Raw genomic sequence first — 26,074 nt, forward strand, 5'->3', positions numbered from 1 at the left:
GGCGGTAGAGAGCCAGGGCTTTCCAGGAGCCAATGAGTCTTTAACTCAAAGAGGAAGCCCTGCATTGCCCGCCAATGTAAACCAGGAATCAGGAGTGCGTCAGCTATCATCGGGTAGACTTCACGCCAGCAGAAAATGAACAGCAAAAGAGCAGGCGGAATTTAGGGGCTTTCACGGATCATCATCATCGTAATAGTCAATAATGATGGCAGCAGACACTAACATTCACGCGTTCTTAAGTGCAAGGCACAATGCACATGTGTATGGCCCCATTTTACCATCTCAACACACTACGAGGGTTGGCGTCTCATTTTTACAACGGAAGAAACGGAGGGGCTCAGGAATAGCGTATCCTCTGCATATCTCCCAAGTGGGTCCTGTTCTCCAGCGCCCCAGCGGTCTGGGCCTCGCGGTCCCAGTCCGGCTCCCAGGCCGCCGCCCAGCCCTTCTCCGCGCTCTCCTGCGCCTGGGCCACTCCCGACCCCTGCTGTCCCGACCCCTAGCTCCTCCTCTCCCACTCCGCCCAGCCCCAGCCGCTGGGCTCCTCCTTCCCTGCACGCTCCGCCCCCGACCTCCCGGCTCCTCCCCGGCCTGCCCGCCACACCCCTGGATCCTCCTGCAAGTTCCGCCCCTGGTCCCCGGCTCCTTTTCTCCCGCCAGCTCTAACCCGCGCTTGGCTAAGGTCCGCGGGAGCCCGCGAGCCACCGAACGAGTAGAGAACTCGGCGCCGCCAAACAGCCCAGCTCGTGCCTCAGCGTCCCGGCGCCGCCGCGCCAGTCCTCCGAGTAAGTGCCTCCTGGGCGCTCCAGTCCCGCGCACACCCCCGCGCGCCTCTCCCGCCGCTGGGCTGCGGGCTGCTCTTGGGGCGCGCCCCCGGCTCAGAGAGTTTCGGAAGCGAGTGTGAGTGAGTGTGAGTGGGTGCGTTTGAACAACTTGTGTAGGTGGGTGTGCGTACGAGTGTGTGCGGGAGCGCACAGCCTCGGAAACTCCCCGTAATTTTACTCAGTTCCAGTGCCGCACTGAGGATCCAAGACCCCTTGCCAGGAACCCTTACCTATTCAGGGCGACCTCTTCACCACCTCCTGCTCTGAGCCTCATTCCTTCCCTCCCTTTGTAACTCGGCTCCCTATTTGTCACGTCCTCCTGTAACCGCACATGCTGGCGAAAGCACTGCCCGGGTTATCACGGTGCCCCAGATTGCAGACTGAGATGCTGGCCTGAGATTGTAATCCAACCTTGCATTGTAAAACAGGCAGAGACCAGAGCCCTGCTTTGAGATCATTCGATGGAGACTTCCTTTGAGGAAGAAAGTGTGTGTGTGTGTGTGTGTGTGTGTGTGTGTACATGACTGCACATGTGGCACTGGAGCCCTCAGCACCTGCTTCAAAGACACCTGATGAGCGCCCAGGCTCCTCGGACTCCGGGCGACTGATAGGCACGTTCAAGACCAGGCTGACCCAAACAGGCTTAGGCACCTCGAATATGTTTATTGCTTCAGTGACACTGTATTCCTAAACCAACAGATTTTCTAAAACACAGAAGCTCTATGTAGAAAGAGCAGTATCCCTAGAGGAATCATGGAAAGAATCAAACAGTAGTTCAGTGCCCAGTGTTGAAACAAGAAAATCCTTGGATTGCTTAAGACTGATAATTCTATCCCTACATAATTATTTTTGTAGGGGGAGGTGGGGATCAGTACTCCCTCAGTGCAGGACATATTTCTGCATTTAAAAAAGTAACTGGAAGCTTTGCTATCATAACAGCAGTATTATACAAATGGTTTCTTCATCTATAAAGTGATTGCCTGGTTGCTGGGGTCCTATCTAATTTTAATAGTTGCTCTGAGTTCTTCTACATTTCAGTTTATTCTTGCTACTTTCTTGCTATGAAAGTAGAATATTCTCCTACTTCCTTGATAATAATCCATTTAAGAGATGCTCAAATCACATTCTAAGTAGAAACTATTCGTTGAGGGTAAGGATAACAAAGCTGTGTGGCCAAAGGAAATAACCAAAAAGGGTAGGCTTTAAGAAGCCATTGTGCATTGGCACATGAAAGTTAAGAGTTAATAAATCACTGTTAAGTGCTGCTTATCGCAGCCGATATTTTTATCCTGGTTTGAATCCTGTGTTACACAGAAGTGTTTCCACACTGTTTTCACTAAGGAAACATTATGCTTTGCAGTGTAAACATATGACTGCATCTCTCTTTAAGGAAAGAAATAATTATCACATTTAATTAAACACTTAGACACATTTATTGCCACCGTCTAATTAGATCTGTCATGAGGAGTTAAGTCAGCAAGCTATTGTTGTTGTTGTTTTTAGAGATAGGGTCTCGCTATGTTGCCCGAGCTGGTCTTGAACTCCTGGGCTCAAGCAATCCTCCTGCCTCAGCCTCCTGAGTAACTGGGACTACAGGGGCCCTCAAGTAATTGTTAATATTCTAGCTAATAACACAATTTGCTTTTTTGTGGATTTTTGGATGCCTTTTCTCTTCCATGCACATTTAATTGCCTCCCCCATTCACTGCCCATCTTTTGAGTTTTTACTTGTAATCTGAGTAAAGTTTAGGGAAGTAGACTAGCACCTACTCCTCTGTAAAATAGGAATCCCTTAGATACTGAATGTGTTGTGTTAAGCTCTTTGGATTGACATATGTAGACTTTATAAACCATTATATTAATCTATATTATGTGATGATTTAAGAATCATTAATAAATCAATGAATAAAACAAGGTTCTACCAAAATCACAGTGATCCTGCACAAATGGGCCTTTTAAACATTTTCTTTAAGGGCAACTTTTACTCTGTGTGCCTTTTGTTCCAGTGTGTTTAAACTCACCAAGAAAAGTTGGTGTGAGTTGAGAAATCTCATGTTTGTTGTCTCTTGATTTTCTATTTCAGACTACATTGCTAGACAGAGTCGCTGTGTATGTGTTGAGCTGTTGTGAGGACAGGCTGTCCTGGGATCCTAAACAGAATAGCAGAAACCTGGGGGTGAACACACGGCAGAGGCCAGGAACAGAGTATTTTATGAGGCCAGTTCTTTGCAATTCTCATTCTGTTGAAATGGAGGAAAGGGTGTGTGGAGAGGAATGATTGCATCCAAACAGTACTAATTAGGAAATGCTGAGTTGGAGGAGGAGTGAATTTCTATGTGACTTATGGCTTGGAGAACTTCACAGAGGTAATCTTTAAAGTTGAGTCTGCTGCAGTGCCAGGCACTGCAGAGGTCTCATATTTAATTGATACAGTTAATCCTCTTCTGCAGGAGATAGCCCAATGTGGTAGTAACACCCTGGAGATTTCATTCGTTCTCAGAATTGAGCTTTGTTCCACATCATGTAGAATGGTCCATTCCCCACGCCCTCCATTTATGCCTGATAGCAGTTGAAGGGGCTGAACATGAGATAACCTCCAGGAGACAGGGGAGAAACAGTGATGATAAATAAGGGCCACCTGCTTTTTCACAGAGGGGAATGGCATAGGGCCTATTAGTACAATCCCCGTGCTGGGGCATTGACTTTGGCAATGGCGACACGCACAGGGGCCAACCTGGATAACAAAATGGACAATTTCCCCTGCTTTGGCATTCTCCGGGATCTCTGGCTCTGATACAGAAGTTAAGGGAAGGAATTGTGTGCTGCCAGATTAACTTTTATCACCTCACCCCTCCTCATACTGCCCGCATCCTGCATTTAATACCAAATGCACACAACAAGAACTCAACAAACACTGAAAAGGCCCTCGTAACACCCAATCTTTGTGTTTCCCTGTGGCTAAGAATTTTCTTCCCATACTCTTGTGTCTGGTTTCGATGACTATGGCCCTGGAGTCTGAGCCAACTGCAGTTTCTAAGTTTTTATACTTCAGCTGTGCTGCCCAGTAGCTGAAAATGAGTGATTTGTAGAGGGTAAAAAACAAAAACAGAGACAGAGAACCATGTTGCAAAATGTAAAGGAGGTCAGTTCATTTTTAGCCTACATTTTGGCCTGAAGAGGAGGAAATGAGCTACAAGTGGAGTGTAGATAATTCTAGAATGGCAGAGCCAAGGGGCATCTTGGAAACCACCCGGTCTGTGGCCTTATACCCTATGGTTGCTGTTCCTCAACTTTGGAGGTGTCCACCTCCTTAGTCCAGCTTGCAGGAGGAGAGCACCATTCATTTACACAGCAGGCATTTACTGAGCTCCTGCTCTGTGCCTGGTACAGCACACCCTTCTCATGTTTACGTGAAAGCCTTGGGATTTGAGAAGGCAGGTAACTTGCGGAAAGATGCCTGTTGATAAGAAGGAGTCCCCGAAGGTAAGTTGCTAATGGCAAAAATGGGTTTGGAAGTCTCTTGTGTTTCACCAAGGAAAGTAAAGGTACTTCCTTAGTCAGGACAGTAGAATGATATTCAAAATATTTGTCTTTCTCAACAATAAGAAACTCAAAGAAGCACATTTCTTCCAACATCTGTTTCAAATAACCAGTGGTATTACTGAAACAAACCTGATTCCATAGGATTTTGTTTTACATCAGACAGAAGGTACCTGAGAATTGTTTGAAAATGTCACAGGCTCAGCAATAATCAAATCATACCCAGCCCATCCTTTTAGAGAGCAGTTGCTTTATCTCTGGAAGCAAGTGTTTATGGTTCAGAACCAAGGTAGCTGAGGTTCAGAACCGGCTGCAAAGCTGGGTGTGTGCCAAAAAGCTTGTTTTCCTAGGCTTGCCCTTTTCCGTATAGGACAAGGGGGATTAAAAACCAACACGGTGATGTTTCTGTCAAGACGACTGGGGGCTAGGTGTACAGATCTTTTCCACTAAAAACAAAAACAAGGGTTGCGGGGAGGTGGTCACAGGAATGAGACTCCAGGTTAACTTGTGAACACCTCTGGGTTAGTTTCTTTAATAACAGATAATTAAATTAAGTTCAAAATTCCACTTGTAGTTTCCTTAAACATCGGGAATAAAGATGACTTTAGTCAAGAAGTAGTTGTTTCCAATGACTTTGCTGGAACCAGCACCTCCTGTCTCAGCCCCTGCTGGCTGTGTGGCTTTGGACAGTCTGCTTTGCTCTCTGAGCCGGTTTCTTCACCAGAGTAAAAACTGGGGATAGTATTTACGTTGTAGGATTGTTGTGCAGATTACAGCAGATGTTCCTCTGCTGTGTCAGTGTGCAGAAGGCACCTATTAAGTGGAGGACTTGGTTAGATTGGCCAAATAGGTCTCATTCCAGTAAGCCTTAGTACTGAGCCACAGTGGAGTAGAGAGGGAAAGTAGTAACTTGTGTCATATGTGGTTTTAGCATGAATTCTTTTTTCCTTTAACGATGCCAGAGGAGCCCAGAGAATGGGGTGAATGTAGCACAACTTCAATGATTGCCAGCTGCAGGGTCACATGATTATATAAGGGAAATGTTGCCACTGCTGCCAAAGATAAGTGAGCCAGAGCAGGGCATTCGAGTTTTATGTGCCTGAGAACGAAGAAGAGCCATAGTACCCATTAAGCTTCACTGCATGAGGGAAACTTTCAAAAGACCTATTACAGTTAAATTGTGAGCAGTGGGTTGGCCTTTCACAACTCCCATGTTTAAAACAGGTAGTGAATGAAACTAGATTATCTAAGACAGACAGCTGCCCTTGGTGTTGCAAAGGGAATCGGGCTGGCGTGTCTTCAGGGGAAGTTGCGTGAGTTCCGGGAGGCCCAGGACAGGGACCGCATCTGCAGGATTAGGCACCAGGGCAAGGTCTTTTGGGAACACAGTACTCAGCAAGGTACACAGTGACTCTTGGATATTTTAAAGGAGCCAAAAAGTAAGCAACAGCCCACTCAGTCAATACCCGCTTTAAGCCTGGCTTCAAACCAAATTCATTTAGCTCAAGACTTCCTCATTCCCAACTCTTATTTATTACTCTTCTTTATCATTTGTTTAACAAAATGAGGTTTGTTTTTTTGTTTGTTTGTTTGTTTTTACAACATGACTGTCAACAAAAATAGGGGAGACGGAGATTGTGGTGTGCGTCATGTAGGCCCAACTACACTCATCCTTTCCTGTCCTGAGCTCTCATCTGACTGTGTTCAGACCCTCACACCCATGCAGACACGAAAAGAAATGCCACGGTCTTCTGAGAAAAAAATGCATGGACAGTGTTGGTGACAGAGTGAAAGTTACAGAACAAACTTTGGTCACGTAAATCTTTGGGAAGTAAGTGCAGTACCTCATTCCATCACTCAGTGGTCAGGAAACTACTCTCTTATTTTTCCTTCTTCACTCTTTAAAGGGTTGAGATTGTTTTCTGGAAAATGGCAGGTGTTTGGTTAAATCCTGTTTCACTACACTTGAAAGGCAGAGCAGTCCTCACTTAGTGATGGAATTCCTTTTGTCTTGAGGCAGAATTAGGCTGCTAGTGACTCATGAAGTATACCTGGAAGAGGTGAATGAGCTCAGGCCTTCCCAACATCCGGTGATGACCTCTGTTTGCACACACGTAGCCACTTTGCTCCTTCGCTTTTATGACCTGGAATGACTGACAGTGCCTGAAGGAACAGCTGCTATTACTTGCCAGGGTAAGAGACCCTGTGTAAATAGGGAGCCTCCTAAAGAAGCAAGGATTCCCTGCCCTGTGTACCTGTGGTGCTTATCACCTCCCTGTCAGGGAAGCTCTGCCCAGGTGGGGTAGTTTGAGGACATCATTTTCTGGGCAGCCACAAAAGTGATACACCAAATGAAACTTTGAACTTATCCAATGTGCTGTATTTGAGGGCTCATCTGGGACTTATAGCTCTGAACCTGACTGTAAGTCAGAATCACCAGTGAAGCTTGATGCAAATTGAGAACCCCTCGCCTGGGATACTTATGGGACTCATTTTCCTGTCTTGTTCTAGAAAGAAGCTTATTTAGGCAGCAGCTAGCTGTAGGGATTTTTTTTTTTTAATTATTATTATTATTTTTTTGGCAGTGGAAAGAGCTCTTGAAAGTACAGAATGACTTTAAAGTTTAAAGATTAAAATGAACACAACATATAAAATGAACACAGCATATAAAATGGACACCTGTGTACCCATCTTGAGAAATAACAAATTTGTTTTTATAGGTCTTCACTGGGTGGAAAAATATTGACAAGCAACCAAGTCAAGAACAAAAAATAACAACCGAAACAATTAGTGGTGTCCCACAAATAGATCCAGGAATTGAAGGCCATGAAACAGAGACATTGGAGAGTCTGCCCAATGTTCATTAGTTGAAAATCTAGACTTTGAGTCACTGACAATGCTGACATCATAAATCCAGTATGGCGGCTGACTTAAGGATAACTCAGGTGGTTTGTAGATACTGAACTGGGATGGGCGCCCTTATTTCAACAGGGGCACATGTTTGGAAGAGCCCACACCCAACTCAGGACTCAGAGTTGCCAAGCGGACCGTTTCCCCTACCCCAGGCCTGTTCCCTGTCCTGAGGTCCTGGTACCTCCAGGAATCTATTCTGTTCTCAGAGTGTCCCCCTCATTTTATAATGGTAGAAAACGAGAAAATGAAAAACAGACCATTTTTTTTCTTTGAAGCCATATTCTGTAACTTCCTCCCTCTGCTTTTGCATTTTGGGTTTTGCCAGTACTTGAGACTTCTCTATTTCTGAATTTTAGTCAGTTTTTAATTTATTCTTACAGGGGCCATGGAAATTATGAATAATAAAGGTCTGCTACTGATGATACATAGTACTAATTTTAGAAGAATGACAGCTTTTTTTTTTTTTTTTCCCTCCAGATTTAAATATTTGAACAGAGAATGACAGGTATGAAACTGACTAATTCAGGTCTGGCCTCTGCCTTCCTCTGTAGTCAGCCATCCCCCAGTTTGCTGCCCTGGAGTTGAGCACACCAGGACCTTCCAGCCTCACCATTAGGGAAATGAGGCAGATAGAGGAGGTTGGGCAGTGACTTGTGGAGACAGGTGGCAGGGGCAGAGGATTAACCACCCAAGTCCTGTAAGCATATCCACACTGAATTTTACCCTTTAATCAGTCTTTCGTAAGTTCTGCTTTCTTTTTTTCTCTCTCTCTCTTTTTTTTTTTTTTTTTTTTTTTTGATATGGAGTCTTGCTCTGTCTCCCAGGCTGAAGTGCAGTGGTGCAAACTCAGCTCACTGCAACCTCTACCTCCCGAGTTCAAGCGATGCTCCTACCTCAGCCTCCCGAGTAGCTGGGATTATAGGCACACACCACCACGCCTGGCTAATTTTGGTATTTTTAGTAGAGGCAGGGTTTCACCATGTTGGCCAGGCTGGTCTCGAACTCCTGACCTCAAGTGATCCACCTGCCTTGGCCTCCCAAAGTGTTGGGATTACAGGCGTGAGCCACTGCACCTGGCCTGAAAGTTCTGGTTTTTTATGGTTGCCTTTAGTGATGATAGTGTACCACATAAGTGTATTAGTTTGCAGGGGCTGCCATAACAAAATACCACAGACTGGTGGCTTACACAACAAAAATTTATATTCTCACAGTTCTGGAGACTGGAAGTTCAAGATCAAGACGTCAACAGGTTTGGTTTACCTGAGGCCTCCCTTCTTGCCTTTCGGATGGCCATGTTTCTGCCGTATTCTCACAAGAACATTTCTCTGTGCACATCCCTGGTGTCTCTCCCTTTTCATAGGATATCAGTCATATTAGATTAGGGTCCCACCCTTATGATCTCATTTAACCTTAATTCTTTATTAGAGGCTGTCTCCAAATACAGCCATAATGGAGATTAGAGTCTCAGTATATGAATTTGGGGGCTATATTTCAGTCTGTAACAATTGCCTTTATAAAGGATATTAGTTGTTCCCCTTTACACCGGGAGGATCATTTCAAGACCTCCAGTCTATGCCTGAAACTGCACGTAGTTCTGAACCCTATATAAGCTATACTTTTTCCTATACATGTGTACCTATGATAAAATTTAATTTTTAAATTAGGCATAGTAACAGATTAACCATAATACCAAATAATAAAATAGAACAATTATAACAATATATTGTAATAAGAGTTATGTAAATGTGGTCTTTCTCTCTTCACTTGCTCTCAGAATATCTTGTATACTGCACTCACCTATTTTCAGACTGCATGCTCTATGATCACACTGCAACTGTGGAAACCGAGACCATAGATATGGGGGCCTACTGAGGAGACCACACTGTTTGTGTTGTGATTGTCATATGGTTTATTTCTATATATATGTATAATCCCCACAAATTATAGTTTTTTCTTTAAACAATGATCTTTTGAAGAAATTAAAACAGAAGAAAAATACCCACTTACTGTGTGTGGGGCTTTTGATTTTTTAGTGTACACCCAAGTTTCCATCAGGGATTTTTTTTTGTCCTTCAGGCTGAAGAGTAAAAATTTTTAATATTTTAGCTCACATCCGCTGGCCACAGATTCTCTCAGCTTGTTGTGTGTGCGCACACCTGGCGTCTGTGTGTCCAGCTCTCCTCTTACAAGGACACCAATCAAATTGGATTGGGGCCCATCATAAGACTAATTTTAACTGAGTCACCTCTTTAAAAATTCTGTTTCCAAATGCATTTGCTTTTTGAGATATTAGGAGTTAAGGCTTCAGCATATGAACTTTTTGGTGTTTCTTAGTCTGTTTGTACTGCTGTAACAAAATATCTGAGACTGGGTAATTTGTAAATAACAGAAATTTATTTTCCATAGTTCTGGAGCCTGGAGATTCAAGATCAAGGCACCTACAGATTCAGTGTCTGGTGAGGGCAGCTCTGGGCTTCCAAGATGGTGCTTTTTTGCTGTGTCCTCACATGGTAGATGAGACGGGAGGTGGAGGGGCAAAAGGCACTGGGGTAATCCTTTCAACCTCTTTTGTAAGAGCACTAATCCACTCATAATGGTGAAGCCTTTATGACTTAATGACTTCTAACCACCTCTTAATACCACCACCTTGGGGTTTAGGTTTCAACATATGAATTTTGAGGGGAGATACACCTTCAAAACCATAGCAGGAGGGACGCAATTCAAATCATTACAATCAGGATGCTTTAGGCTGCAGTTAAGCGAATGCCAATGAACAGTGATTTGATAATAAAGACATTAAATTATCTTATATGAAGGGCAATCTGGGATTGGGTAGATTCAGGATTGGATCCTTGGCTAAACAGTGTCATCAGGGATCAGTTCTATCTATTCTCATCCTTAGCATGTTACATTTTTATCTGCAGACTTGCCACTTTGTGGGCAGAAAATAGCTTTCTCAGCAACAGGTATCACAGGTTCCTGCCAACCTCTTTTTAAGACAGGAAGATGTGTGTGTGTGAAGGGTGGACACAGAGGGCAGCAATAACTTGGTTCTCCTGTAGTGTTTATCCCTTTTCATCCAGGAGTAAAATCTTTCCTGAAGCCTCCTGAGGCCTCATTGGCCAGAACTGAGTCACAGCCTTAAGGGAAGCTGTAAAAGTGAGTATTGGGCATTGAAGGAGAACCTCTATTGTGGGAGGTTGGCTGTGCCCATAGAAGAAGGGAAGGGGCATGGTTACAGGGTGGACAAGAAGCACCTATACTAACCCTGGGCTCCCGTTCCCTAGAGGCCAGTTACAGCCATCAGTATTCCTGATACTAATAATCCCAGGTTTCGTTGGAGTTAAAACTAACCACCCATAATGGTAATTGGGAGGAGAAAACCAAATAATGATATGGAAGTTGTTGAAAATCACATATACTTAATTACTAGTAGCTGTGACTTTTTCTTACTCTTTTTCATTTTAAAACTGACTGGACGTATCTTGAAGCAGTGATTTTTTAATGTTAAAGATCATAGGTTTATAAAATAGCACTACTTACTTTGGAGAAGGCATCCTGCATTCCAACCAGAAAGGTATCCATCATATAGAGAGTTCCTTAATTTTCCAGAAATGTTTGCCATCCCAGTAATCATGGCAACCACTTATTGAGTACTTAGGGTGGGCCAGCAGATACTGTGCCGAGTGCTTTATACACATTATTTAATTTCATCTTCAGAAGGGATCTGTGAGAAAGATACTATTGTTAATCCTTGTTTACAGATAAGGAATTGAGGCTTAAGGAGGTTAAGTAACATGCTGTGAGTGCCTGGCCATGCTGGGATTTACACTCTGGTGGCATAGCTCTCCCCTCCCATACTTGTGCTATAGGGTGTTACCCTTCAATAATAGTGCCACAAACACCCTCCTTTTCTGTGAACTCTCAAAGGCTGTTACCTCTCCAACCAGCCTGGTTCTGCTACAAAGCTTGTCTCCGTGTTTCATTCAACAACAAATAGTAGAAGGATGAACCATGGGGTGTGCAGAGCTGGTCACACCACATCTCATGGAGTGTGAGATGTGTCATCTTATATTTGTGAGAACCCAATGCCCAGCTGTTCATTGCAATTCTGGTAGATATCTAAGAGGTTATTATTTTATTTTATTTTATTTATTTGTTATATGTGTTTTTTTTAGAGATAGGGTCTTGCTCTGTTGCCCAGGCTAGAGTGCAGTGGCTATTCACAGGTGCAATCCTAGCCCACTACAACCTCAAACTCTTGGCCTCAAGCAATTCTCTCGCCTCAACCTTTTGTGTAGCTGTGGGACTACAAAGGTCCATGCCACCACACCCAACTCTAAGAAGTCATTTTGAATTGAGATTGCTCTTGAGGTATTTTGGAGCATGTCATTCGTTATACACTTTTTAAAATAATTTAAGGGTTATAAGGCAAATTTTAATTAAACAATGTAGATTCAGTTATTTACCTTCAAAGTGAAAAGTTCATTGAAACAGAGTCCATAAGATGCTGATTCCTGTCTGATTTATTGCTGGGTCGCTGCACTTTCCACCTAGCACTGAGAGACACCTTGCAGCTTTTTCCGTCAGTTGGCGACTGTGCTGTTATGCCTGATAGATTTTCTTAATGCTTTTTTCGTACTTTTATTGTAAAATAAAACATAAATATCAAAAAGCCACACAAAACAAATGTACATAACTTAGTGAATTATTACAAAGCAAACACTCATATATATCACTAGCATTTAGGTCAAGAAATAGAACTTTGCCAAACGGACCAAAATCTTACATCCCATCCTGATCACATTTCCCTCTGTTCCTCCAAAGGTAAATGCCATTCTGACTTTTATAGTAATTACTTCCTTGCATGTCTTTATGGTTTTATTACCCAAATGAGCAGCCTGACCCACTGAGTTTAGTCTTACCGATAAAGAAAAAAAAAATGTATTTTAAGTCTCTTTTAATCTACAGATCCCTCTACCGGAGTCTCCTTCCTTTAACTTTTTTTTTTTTATTTGTTGCAGGACCTGGGCTGTTTAATCTGTAGAGTTTCCCACAGTGTTGATAACAAGAAAGATGCACACTCATGGTACAGTTTAACTTACTACTTTGCCCTCTGTTTCCTGTATCTGGATCCAGAGACTTGATCAGATTCAGGTCTGGTCGCTTTGGCAAGATTAAAGATGATGGTGTATTCTTTCACTGGGAGACACATGGGGTCTGGTTTTTCCACTCTTTTGATGTTAGCAGCTGTTGATCCTCAGTGTCTAAATCTGTTAAGTCAGTGGGGCAATTGCAGAATGGTGATACTCTAATTCTATAATTAGATTTTATTTATTAGCTGGAATAATTTTATAAGGATAGATGCCTTTTCAATCTGTTATTTGATTGCCCAGTGGTACAATTCACATAGGAAAGGGATGTGAATTCTTTCCTATGCTTGATATATTTTATATATGCTTGATTCTTTCCTTTGATTTACTCAGTTTTCAAGAATTGATTTCATGTCATTCTCAGAAGATCACTGATTAGGGTGTTTTTTTTTTTAATTGTTATGAGCTCATGGAATTAAATCTATTTTATAGGTTTTATTCCATTGAAATTTTAGTTTTTACCGAGACTCAAATTGTCTGATCTTTGACGAATGGGAGCCTCTTCAGTTGGCCCCTAAGTCCTCCTGATCTGACCTTAGTATTCTTGTTAGTTTCCTGCTGTTTGATTTGTTAAGGTGGTCCATGCTTGTCTTGTACATTTCTTGCCTATACCTGGAGTCAACCATTTTCCCAGGAAACCCTGGTTTTTTTTTTTTTTTAGTAAGAAATGGTATTTCAAGACTATAATCCAGATACTGGGAATCCTCATTCAGTGGAATGGTTAGTATAGGCCTTTCATTGGTCAGAGCTGGGAAACACACACACACACACACACACACACACACACACACACACACACGCACGCACGCAAACATAAATACTCATATAAAGATAAAATACTTTGTGAGTTAATAATGCTATTTCCAATTCAAATTCAAGACTATAGGGTTTCTGTTTAACCTCTTATATATTACATTTTTATTCCTTTCCTTCTGCACTTTAAATCCTGGTTTTTTGGTCACAAGGGAAATAGACTATTATATAATTACCTATTTGATTACCCCATATTACACACACAGTAGTCTCCAAATAATGACAGTAATACTACCATTACCAGCTATGATTAATGAAAACAACAAAAATAATTTCTTTGGCATATGCCATACTAATTCTGCCCCACGTTAAAAAAAAAGGTTTAGTACTTCTGCATCATCAGATCTTATTATTGTTATATATTAAAATATCTCCCTTTTAATACTCATTTGGTCTTATTTGTACAGGTTGTTGTATATACATCATGCTTATCACTTGTCCTCATATCAGTGTCTCTAGACATTTTGATTGAAGCTCTTTCTTTAGTAGATTTAATAGGAAAGGATCATGGGAACAATATTCCCTAATTTCTTGATAAAACTTGGTCTGTGACCTTTATAATTAAGGGTCACTGTTGTCTGATATAAAATCCTTGGCTCACATTTTCTTTCCTTGAGAATTTTAAATATGTCACTCCATTTTCTTCTGATGTAAACTATTGTTGTCTGAAAGTCTAATGATGATGATCTCAATGTTTTCCCACTATACGAGCTACTCTTTTAGCACTTTTCAGAGTATCAACTATATATAATTTCATTCAGTTGACAGAGTATGAGCATTTCAGTACTGTAACTAGCGAGCTGTTATGTTACCAAATCTGAGCGTATGACTTGGTCAACTGTGGTGCCAAATAATCTCTTTCTGCTCTTGACCCAGAATAAGCCACTTACTCTCAGTAACTGTAGGTTTTTTATCTTTGTAACCTCCGCTGGACCTTGTAAATAGTACAGAATTAACACTAAACATATACTTGCTTATGAAATAAATGCTGTGGAAGGATGTGGGCTTTTTTCTTGTTCTTATTAGCCTGTTGGGATCTGTCCCATCCCTTTGCCTCTTTTCCTCTGATCCGGTGAGGCTTTGCCTTTGTGTTCCTTGAGACAGGCCCTTCCCCTGAGCAGAAGGTATGAGGGTGCAGCACCCGTCGGTTCTGGGTTGTCCTGTGTCCGGTTTTCAGACTGTGTTCTTGTTGTATTGCATTTTCAGTACTAGCATGTTGGGAACTCCTGGCTCACAGAGTATCTGACTCCACAGTAAGGCCACTGTGGTCCCCATGCCTGCTTGCCCTTTTCTTTGTCTACACCTTGATCTATTCTTTTCTGGGTTTTATAGCCCAGGCCCCTGGCGTGTGGGACATAGATCCCAGCCTCTCTGTGACCTACCTTTTCTGACCACTGCATCAGTGGGTGCCGGGGATTGCACCTGCCCAGACAGGCCCTTTCTTCCTTCCTGCCCTTTCCTTTCTTGACTGATCTTTTTGGTCTTCATTTCTTGCCCATCAGAACCTTTTGCAGGGCACTGCAAAATGAGACCCTTGGCCAAGATATAACTCAGATGCATTTTGCTCAACTTACACACTGTGTTCAGCTTTTAAAATTGCCATCTCACTTAGCGGGGCATTTGTGCCAGTTTGGCCAAAGACTCTGCTGCTCCCTATTGTGTTCCTCCTGGTAGGTCATGCATTTCATTTATCTGCCTGACTCCTAGAGACAGGTGAGTTGGTGACCTCTGAACTTTGGTATCTCTTGCTTCTCAAAGCATTGACCATATGGTGATGACCTTGGGCTGCCCTGTTTTATTCGTGGCCTGCACTAGTTTAGTAAGACATTCTTGCCCTGATTCTCTCACCCTGTTAGGACCTGGCCTGTGGGCCATTCCAACTTTTTCTTTCATCCTCTTGAGTATCCCAGTCACATGTAATAATAGGAAAAAACCAATCGTATGACACTTAGCTTTTAAAAGCTTTTACTCTACAAAAACGATGAAAATGATCAAGGCGTGATAGGCTAGGCATAGTGGCCCACACCTGAAGTCCCAGCTACTCCGGAGGCTGAGGTGGGAGGATCCCCTGAGCCCAGGAGTTTGAGACCAGCCTGGCAACATAGCAAGACCCTGTTTCTATTAATTAAAAAAAGGTAATGGAATAGTGGTTCTTCCCTGATGGATGTAAATGCTTAGGTGATCTCTTATTGCAGGTATAAAGAAAAAGGGAAACTCTTAGCCTTGGTCACACCAAGGAGATCTTGCTGTAAGAGAGTCAGATATGGAAAAGCTGCCTGTGACTTGAGAAATTGCTCTTACTCCCTCCTTTTCTGTTCCTGGTCAGTGCCCTGAAGTGAGGAGCTGTAGAGTTGGGCCCTTCTCTCTGTGGCCGGGCCTGTGGGAGGCCACTCATGATCCTGACTGCTCTAGTGAATTTCTTCCCAGATCTAGTTTTTCAGGTCACAGTTGAAACAGTCCTGGAAATGACTCTTTGCTCCAAAGAATCTTTGAGACAAATAAGTACTTGGGTTAAAAAAAAAAAACACAAAAACAAAACTTTCTATTCTGTTTTATTAGTTCAGCAGAAATCATACTGAAGACTTGTTCTTCTTCTGTTCTCAGCTGCCTGTCTTTTTGCCTTTTGCCTCTGGTTGGCCCATGTATGTGCCAAGTGTGACAGTAAAGGCTCAGTAGTTTTTGACCACTTACTATGTGCCAGGCACTGTACTAAGATCTCTCTATACATTGCCACATTCTTCAATGACAGTTTGAAATAAGTTCTATCATTATTATCCCCATTTTAAAGATGGGAAAACAGACTGCAAGAGCTTAAGTTGTTACCCAAGGTCAGAGGAAATCAGATATTCAAATCCAGTGGTTTCTAACCATATTGCCGTAGTTCCTCTTGCAGGAACTAAGCCACCCAGCCAGCTTGCAAGGGCTTGCTGGAGGGTAGTAACAGAGCTGGGATCCAGGGGTTAAAGGATAGCGATCTTGAATATTGTAGAACAGTTCTTCAACCAAAAAAAAAAAAACCAAAAAAAACTTTTGAACAGATTTTTCTCAGAGCTTTTTAAAAATCCCTGATTTAGACCAGGCGCCTGTAATCCCAGCACTTTAGGAGGCCGAGATGGGTGGATCACTTGAGGCCAGGAGTTCAAGACCAGCTTGACCAACATGGCAAAACCCCCTTCTACTAAAAATACAAAAGTTAGCCTGGCATGGTGGTGCATGCCTCTAGTCCCAGCTACTTGAGAGGCTGAGGCAGGAGAATCGCTTGAACCCAGGATGAGGAGGTTGCAGTGAACCAAGATTGCACCGCTGCACTCCAACCTGGGTGACAGAGCTAGACTCCATCTACAAAAAAAAAAAAAAAAAAAAAAATTCTGTAGCATAAAAACATGACTCCAAGTCTCACAGCCTGAGTAGCCCCAGGTTTATACATCCATTGTCAGGGCTGCAGACAACTTGAGAGCAACCTGTCTTGCTGATAACAAGTCAGCAGTGTTACTAGCATTTGCTTGTTAACAATACCTCAATAAGGGACAAGAAGAAGGGAGGTGAAACTTAAATGTGCCAATTTTGAAACTTGCTAGGCATTCTAGTAGTGAGTTTGGTAGAGAAAGAAGTTAAAATTATCTAGAAATAAGGTTTTTGAATTTCTTACTATCTGTGCTATCTCTCCATATGTTGTCAGAATCTTTTTTTTTTTTTCTAATTTAAAGCATCGTTTATACCCAGCGGAATATCATAGAGAAATTTTGCTTACGTGGTCTTTTTGAAATAGTTAAGCAAAGGATGCAGCAATTATTTGGTACTAGGTAATAGGAAAAACTCTGGACAGGTGAGCAGGAGGTGGTCTGTGCAGAGACTGGGTATGTAATATTGTTGAGATGCTCAACCCCTCTGGGCTGTAATTGATATATCTAAGAAATGTGAGTTGTCAACTATAAATCATCTCTAATCCCTCAGTGTGAAAATTCTGTATTCTGGTAATTATCACATGTACTTTTCATTGTCATTTGAAGCATGGGAACCAGGGAGTCCGAAGCTACTGGTGGAGCCAGAAGAGTAGTATCCTGGGTCCCTGTGGGAAGAAGTGCTGACTGCCCCAGTGTGGAATGAGAAATTCTGCATAAGTGGCTTTGGGTGGGAAGCCAGGAAGAACTCTGGCCCCAGAGTCTTCCCAGGAGGCTCCAGAACTACAAAATGTTTGCCTTGAGATAATCTTGTGAGTAGGTTTATTTTTAGGCTATATTTGTGTTCCCTCTCATTGCTAAGATAAGTGACTGTTAACTCTACCAACATACAAGGAAACTTTGCTAAATTATGTTTTACACAAGAGAGCCTATCTGTAAAAGTATCCAAGAAGCTGATACAAGTGACCACAAGTGAATTCATTTTGATACAAAAAGGGTTCAGTACAGCATTGTTTTTAAGAATGAACAAAACAAAAACTGGAACAACCTAAATATGGGTCAGCTGCTTTTACATACATGAGGGCGCTTCCTTGAGATGAAACACTGCAGCTTTAGAACGAGGTTGGTCTCTGTGCACTGATACGGAAAGATCTCCAACACAGATTAACTCAAAAAACAAAATACTGATCTCATCATGTGTAAAAAGGCATATTGTAAGTTTATGAGTACATAAGCCTTTTTCTTTTTTTTTTTTAGAAGAATGAACAATATACTGTTAGTAGTGGAACTATGAGTTGAAAGAGAGGAAAAGAGTTTAACTTTTCATTTTATACTGTCTATGTGTTTAAATTGTGTAATAAAAATATATTTGGCAAAGGAGGGAATTTAGATTTCAGTTGAGGTTTTGAGGCATTCTAGTACTTTCTTAGAAAAATCTGTATAAAAAGTGCATGCTGAGAAAAGGTAGGCATTGTCTGGAAACTCTTCAGGCTCCCAGTGTTGGGTAACTCCCACACTGCACTTCCCCAGCCTTTACTATCCTCTTCTCAAAACACAAATCTCTGGTTATTGATTCCTCTAACCCAGAATAGTCAATGATTCCCAGTGTACATTTTTAAAAGTCCCGGTCGGGCGCGGTGGCTCTCGCCTGTAATCCCAGCACTTTTGGAGGCCGAGGCGGGCGGATCACAAGGTCAGGAGATCAAGACCGTCCTGGCTAACACGGTGAAACCCCGTCTCTACTAAAAATACAAAAAAATTCGCCGGGCCTGGTGGCGGGCGCCTGTAGTCCCAGCTACTCAGGAGGCTGAGGCAGGAGAATGGCGTGAACCCGGGAGGCGGAGCTTGCAGTGAGCCGAGATCGCGCCACTGCACTCCAGCCTGGGCTACAGAGCGAGACTCTGTCTCAAAAAAAAAAAAAAAAAAAAGTCCCAAAGACCATCATGGCAGAGCAGGCAGGCGATGGGCCTGGCCTGTGAGTTTGTCATCTTGCATTTGGGCAATGTTTGTGGTGGCTCTGCCATGCCCCAGTCACAGTGTTAGTGCAAGAATACAGAGGTGAACTGCGTGCTGTGAAACTGTACGCAACTTCCTCTAGCCTCAGTCTTCCCACTTACAAGACAAGTTGTCAGGATTAAATAGAACAACAAATGCACGGAGCCCGGAGGACAGTATTTGCTCACTTGCCCCATCCTTCTGTCCATGCCCAAGGCCAGATGTGATGCCTACTCCTCCTCTGAATGTTTCCTTTGGTTCCCATTTCTAAACCCTGCATTGTTCCAGAACACATCGCACACATCCCTTCCTTTGCCTGATTGTATCGCCCCTTTCCTGCGTTGCCCATTGCTTCTCTTTCCTGGACAACATTAGCCTACCCTCTAGGAGCCAGTTCAGATGCTGCCTCCTCCAGGAAGCCTTTTCTGGTTCAGAAGTCATCTCTTCCTCTTAAGGTTTTGTGTAGTTCTTTCTAGTTTCCTTTCTTTATATTGATTCTATCACTTACAGCATTCCACCTTAGTTTGCAGCCTTCTGTGCCTTACTAGGATAGCTTCCCTGGGGCAGTAACCAAGTCTTTGTTTTGCTTTTTTTTCCCCCAGCTTTACTGAGATATAATTGACAAATAAAAATTGTATAAATTCAAGGGGTAGAATGTGATGATTTGATGTGTAATGATTACCAGAGTCAAGTTAATTAATAAATCCTTCACCATACGTAGTTACCGTGTGTGTGTGTATGTGTGGTGGGAACACTTAAAATCTGCTCTATTAGTAAATTTCAAGTAAACAATACAGACTTATTAACTATAGTCGCCGTGCTGTATATTAGGTCCCCAGAACTTACTCGTCTTATAACTGAAGGTTTGTATCAACATCTCCCCATTCCCCACCCTCCAAACCCAGCCCCTGACAGCTGCTATTCTGCTGTCTGCTTCTAGGAAGTAACTCAGTTTTGTTATCTCTGGAACTCATCTTTGTGCCCATGTTCTCAGTAAATATGTGTTAACCAATGACTTCATTTTTAGGATTTGCCTAAATATCATTTTTACTTAAGGGGTTATTTTAGTTTCAACTAAAAATGAGAACATTTCCTTGAAATCCAAGCTAGACACAGTTTCTTTCCCCCTGCAGGGATTAAACTTGAAAATTGTGGCTTTACTAAGCCTGAGGAATTTTTAGGAGGAGACCAGGCAGGCGTCTTATCTCGGTTGGTCTAGACAGTCACCACCTTGTACGTGAGTAATTGGCCCATAAGCTCTTGTCTGATGAGGTGAGATGTTAACCTGATAATTTAAAAAGCAAACATACTACACCCATTACTAAGACAACTCCCAGCAAAAGTAAAGGAAATTTATAAAGAAAAAGCAGTAAGGTTATAGAGGTGTGTGTGAAAACATATGTTTCATTTCTCGTATTCCTTTCCATCCTCATCTATGGTTATATATAGCTGTGACCATAGAATATACACAATTTAATGTTCTGTTTCCTCTTAACATTATTTTGTACACCGTTTTGCATGTTTTTATGGACACTTGATGTGTTTCTAAATGAAACAATTGGAGTTTAGTTGGTTGTTGCCTTTCCTGAGAAATAAATGGAGAGTGTGAAACAAAGATGTACTTGAGGGAATGTAAGCATCGTATATTCCTAAAAGGCATGGTCTTATTCTGATGCTGCTAAATTTTATGGGAGCAAAAACATTAACAAATGATTTGATTGATGTTTGCAGCACAATCAATGGGATTAAGGCCTTCGGCCACTGAAAAAAGTTTTCTTTAATTAAATACACATCTTTAAGAGATTAGACAGAGTTTCACTCAAGCAATGGCTCTTTATTTAGAAAAGCAGTTGGGAACAGCTGCAAGGCAGTCTTTCCTTATCGACAGGCTTGTATAAGTAGCCCCAAGTTGTTTGCTAATAAATTTCAGGTCCTTAACACTAATAGGATGAAATAATTTTACATAGAAGGATCAATCTCTAACCTCCTTTTTCAGAAGAAACTAATCTGACTGGTGCCTATAGGCAATGAGGTGTGTTTAACATATGGAAAGAATTAGACTAAATACCAGAATCTCTTTGAGGTTTGTGGATATAGTCTCCAAAGAGAGAGAAGGGCATTTAAAATTAAACTGCACAGAATTATAACAAGCACTAACTACTCATTCTTGGAATGAATCTTGCTTTGGCCCTAGGCTAAGTTGACTGGATTTGTGTTCCTTTTGTTGGCTTAAAGCCACATTCACTCCTTTTTACAATGAGAACCAACTGCTTCCTAGCACGGTTTTGTAGCCTTCTTTTATGGAGGTTCTTAATTGTTTTGCTATTTCTTTCATCATGCAGAGTCATTAATACAAATGTTGATTCAAAGCAAACTTACCTTCTGGGCCAGCTTATCTGTTAGGAATTAGTGTATTTTATATCATGATCACACCTTACTATACTTATTGTATACAATCAAATCTCCTATAATTTCACAAAGGGATGCTTATCAGACTTGTGTTCCCAGTAGTGTGTATCTTTCTGTGGTATCTATGGTTTTGTTTATGAAAGAACTGCCAAAAGATTGGTCCAGGTTTGTTTCTGTTTTTATTTATGACTTAGAGAGGCTTTCGGTCTTACTAGTCACCCAGACCAGTTTCACTGGATTCCAAGAAGACCTAAGAGGACTGTTAGGTTTGTAAGAGAAGGACTCTGCTAGGCTGTAGCTTAGCCATGACTTCAAGAGAAGACCTGTATTGGGCTGGAAACCTCTTTTAAATATTAGAGAATTCAGAATAAATCTTCTCAAATAAAAACTTATGAAATGCTATCAGTTTCTGGGACTGGGACAGGGTGCCTGGCACAAGGGAATTCTACCAGGTTCAAGCTGCTTAGACATGGCTGACACCAAACCCTGTATGTGGCTGCTGTTTATTATTGCCAGCCTCTTCCTCCCATTCCCATCACTAATTTTTGCCTTGCTCCAATGCCCATAAAGTTAAATGTCCTTAAAGTTAAAAATAAATTACAAAATCATTCAAAACCAATATGAAGTCAGTCCAAGACACAGCTTCACCAACGATTTCATTACGTTTTAAAATGCTCTTATTCAATCAACTAATGATTACTAAATGTCTTACTAAAGCATGCAGAGTTGAAAATATTAAAGTCTCTGCCCTCTGGGACCTATTAATCTAGTTTTAAGAAAAATGTTAGGACAGAAATAATTGGAATGCAATACAGAATACATAAGTGAAGTGTATTAGTTGTCTGTTGCTGCATAACAGATTACTAAAACTTAGTAGCTAAAAACAACAATAAACATTTATCGTTATATATATTTTCTGTGGGTCAGGAATTTGAGAGCTACTTAGCTGGGTGGTTCTAGCTTGAGGTCTCCCATAGGACTGTAGTCAGTGAGCTGGCCAGGTCAACAGATACCTGAACGTTTTCTGCGGCTGGAGAATCCAGTTCCAAGCTGGTTCACTTATACAGTTGGCAAGTTGGTAGTCGCTCTAGGCAGGAAATCTCAGTCCCTCGATACATAAACCTCTTCATAGGTTTATTGGAGTGTCCTCATGACATGGTGGATGACTCTCCTTAGAGTGAGTGATCCAAGGGAACATAAGGTGGAAGCCTCAGATGTCTCCTGTGATCAAGCCTTGGAAGACACACTTCTGGTGTGTGACTTACTGGTTACACAGGTCATATGGGAGGGGATTACACAAAGGAATGAATATGGAATCATTGGGGGCATCTTGGAGACTGGCTGCATGAAGAGGCGGAGATCTGCATAATAATGGAAAGAAGTGTTGGGATGCCTCAAAGGAAGGAGGCAGAATGTAAAATTGATGGATTTTTAGTAGCTGAGGTTGAGGGAAAGGGTGTTGGTTGGGATAGGGCATCAGGAGCAAAGCAGGGTGGACAGCAGCAGGTGTCAGTGTGTTCAAGGGACATTAATGGAGCAGTGTGGCTGGAGTAAAACCCAGTCAGGTAGGAAGGGGTCAGGGCCTGTGGGGTCTTGCATGCCGAGCTAAGGAGTTTGGACTTTCTTTGTTTATTAGTGATGGGTATTTGAAGGTTTTTGAGCAGGCAAGTGACATAATCATTGGCATATTTTAGCTTTAGTTTGTGTGTGACCTTTAGGGTTTTGGTGCCCTTGTCGTTTGTTCCTGGTATTATCCAAGTAGTCAGCTCTCTAATTTCTAAAATTGTGTAACACTTTTGCCCATGTCCCTTGATCACATACTACCTTGTACTGTTTAACTTTTTGTGTATTTATCTTGTTATCACAAGTAGATTGCAAGGGCTATAGGGCCATGTCTTTATCTGTTTCTATTTCCCCTGCTGTGTCTAGCACACTGGGTGCCCAATAACTACTTGCTAGCTACTTGGATAATAACAGCCAATTACTACATGTGTGTACAGCCACTGTTTCCGGCCTGTCGTGCATAATTTACAGTTAAGCATTTTTCAAAAGAGGAGCAGTTGCAGTGGATTTATGTAAGTGGAAAAAAGTGTTCAGAATCATTTCTGTGTGCTTGGCATTTGCCATAGTATTTTTAGGAAATTTGGAATAATAATTTTATTTTTAAAAACTCATGGATTATTTTTAGCTTCAAAGAGCGTTCTTGTTTTGCTTAAGTTAAACTAATGGGGTAGTACCAGCCACAGTGTGCAGGAAGGGCAGCTCTCATCTTTGAATAGTGAAAGGCAGCCTCTTTCATGCATACATTTATGGGATAAAATTCCTTTTTAGGATTTGGGGCAGAGTTTTTTTCCCTCTTATGCCCCTTAGTTTGAATGGAATTGTCATTCATTGTCCTTGTGTTTTCATTGACCGTGTAAGTATTTCACTCAAGAGATAATTTCAACAAAGTTGGAGATTTCTTGTGTCAAACTAGCAAAGACATTTTTGCTTTTGTCTCTTGAAAATCTCCCTCAAACTAAAAGAGTGAAAACCAGGAATGCAGACTGTATCCTTATAAACCTTGGAGACATCTGTAACCCTGACCCGTACGGGACCTAAAGATAGAAAGCAGATGAAGTGATGGCAAATGCATTTGCAGAGAGAAGTGGAATCAAGAATAAAATGCCTGTAGGGCTCACAGGGAGAGGACTGGAAGTGATTGATTTGCTCACAGAATGCCAGGAAGGCTCAGAAATGAGAGTTCCCAGGTTCCGCAGAGGCATAGGTGAAGCAGAGGCTTTAGGATGGGAGTAGCGATGGGAAAGTCTGCAGGAGGTAAAGGGGAGCCCCAGAAGGACTTGAGAAAGGAAGTTCCTTATTGCAGCTCTGGCCCAAGGAGAAAAGCCCATCTAGAATAGAGCTGAAGGAGGAGGGCTCCAGGCGGAGTGTTTCTGGGGGGTGTGGGAATGAAACTGATTACAAAAGAAGAAAAAAGGAAGAGTGTTAAGTCCTGGGTTTGAATTCTGTCTCTGTCACCAATGAACTGTGAATATGAGGAAATTAGTTAATGTCTTTGGACTTTTCATTTCCTCATTCATTAAATAAAATGTTGGATCATATGGTATTTTGTTATTCTGTTGGGTAAAAGACAGTACAAAACCCAGCAAGTCTACTTCTAGGTGTCTACACAGAAAAATGAAAACATGTCTATACAAATACTTATAAGCAGATGTTAATACAAGATTATACATAAGAACCAAAAACTGGCAACAGCTCAAATATCCACCAGTTAGTGAATGAATAATCGATGTGGCATATGTATACAATGAAATACTATTTAGCAATAAAAATAAAAACAAAGTACTGTACCTACTACAGCATGGATGAATCTCAAAAACATTGTGCCAGGTAAAATAAACCAGATACAAAAGGCTACATATTGTGTGGTTCTGTTCATGTGAAATGCCTAGAAAAGGGGAATCTATAAACAGCAAGTAGATTAGTGCTGCCTGAGGCTGAAGTCAGAATGGGAATTAACTAAAAATGGGTGCTGTGGGATGGTGAAATGTTCTTTTTTTTTTTTTTTTAAATAGTATTTATCTTTATCTGTGTGACTTATTTCACTTAGCATCATTCCAGGTTCATCTGTGTTATGACCAATGGCAGGAGTCCTTTTTAATTTTGTTTTTAAATTTTACTGTAATTGACAACTAAAAACTGTATATATTTGTGTGTACAAGATGATTTTTGATATATGTGTATGTTGTGGAATGGCTAAATCAAGCCATTTAACACATGCATTGCCTCACATCCCTTTTTTTTCATATGTGGTACAAACACTTAAAAATCTACTCTTTCAGCAGTTTTCAAATATACAATAGATTGTTATTAACTGTTGCTACCATGATGTACAGTAGATCCTTTTGAACTTGTTCCTCCTGTCTAATTGAAATTTTATGTCTTTTGACCAACATCTCCCCATCTCCCCACCTTCAGCCTCCGGTAACCACCATTTTACTCATTTCTGAGTTCAACTTTTTTACTACACATATGAGTGAGATCATGTGGTGTTTGTCTTTCTGCACCTGGCTTATTTCACTTAATATAATGTTCTCCAGGTTCATCCATGTTGTCACAAATGACAGGATTTCTTTTTTAAGGCTGAACGGTATTCCATTGTGTATGTATCCTATATTGTCCCGATTCATTCTGGATGAGGAAATGTTCTGAAAATTGGATTCTGGTAATGGTTACGCAACTTTATACACTAAAAAATCATTGAATTGTACATTTACAATGATAAATTATTTCTCAATAAGGCTATGGGGAAAAACGGTAACAAAACAAGAGTCGAGTGGTAGAGAGGTACAAATGAAACAAGATTGGCAAAATACTGGTTATTCTTGAAGGTGGGTTATAGATGAGAGTTTATTGTACTCTTTCTACTTTCATGAGTGCTTGAAAATTTGAATAATAAAAAATTTTTAAAAGGGCAGTCACATGCCTGTTATTGTGTGGATGTCAGATAACACTTGCAACGCTTTACAATGGTGGATGTTGTAGGCAGTCTTGGGACATAATTTTACTTCCATTGGAACCAAATCCGTAGTATATCAATTCATTTTTAATGTGTTAGCTCTTCCCAATACCTTAGCAGGAACTTGAGAAAATCATGGTAATCACATCCTCAGAAAGAAAGTTAAATTTTCTTCAGCGTATTCTCTTTAAGTGTGGTACATTTTAGAAAGGATAAAATTACAATGAGCTTTACTGCTTTACAGGAGAATCTTCAGTCTTAAAAAATAGACCATCTAAATCAAATGTTATTTGTAATAGCACTGAGTAAAGGAATTTTTTTACATGTCCTTGAAACTTAGAAGGAATGTTGCATTCCTGACTCAGTCTGTTGTCAAAGTGTATGTAAGAGTGATAGTTACCATTTTTTTCTGGCTTACTATGTACTTGTCTAAGGATCTGTTTTCCAATCTCATAATTAACATTCTTAAAAAGGTAGTTTTTTGTTCCCATTTTACAGTGAGGAAAGT

The 26,074-nt window shown here is 41.4% G+C and overlaps 1 protein-coding gene across 2 annotated transcripts in view; it reads left to right on the forward strand.

The window, feature by feature from the left end:
- The first annotated feature begins 574 nt into the window (after window positions 1-574).
- Window positions 575-26,074, forward strand: part of TNFAIP8 (TNF alpha induced protein 8) — a 122,672-nt gene continuing 97,172 nt past the window's right edge. Inside the window, exon 1 of one of the 2 annotated variants that reach the window (XM_015140625.3) lies at window positions 575-785. In XM_015140625.3, the coding sequence (XP_014996111.1) occupies window position 785 (1 nt within the window). In that variant the 5' untranslated portion in view covers window positions 575-784. Of the gene's footprint in view, window positions 786-12,341; window positions 12,366-26,074 lie in introns of those variants that run through there. The other variant, XM_078003879.1, reaches the window with a different exon arrangement.

The sequence above is a fragment of the Macaca mulatta genome, chromosome 6, assembly GCF_049350105.2.
Source record: "Macaca mulatta isolate MMU2019108-1 chromosome 6, T2T-MMU8v2.0, whole genome shotgun sequence".
Lineage (NCBI taxonomy): Eukaryota > Metazoa > Chordata > Mammalia > Primates > Cercopithecidae > Macaca > Macaca mulatta.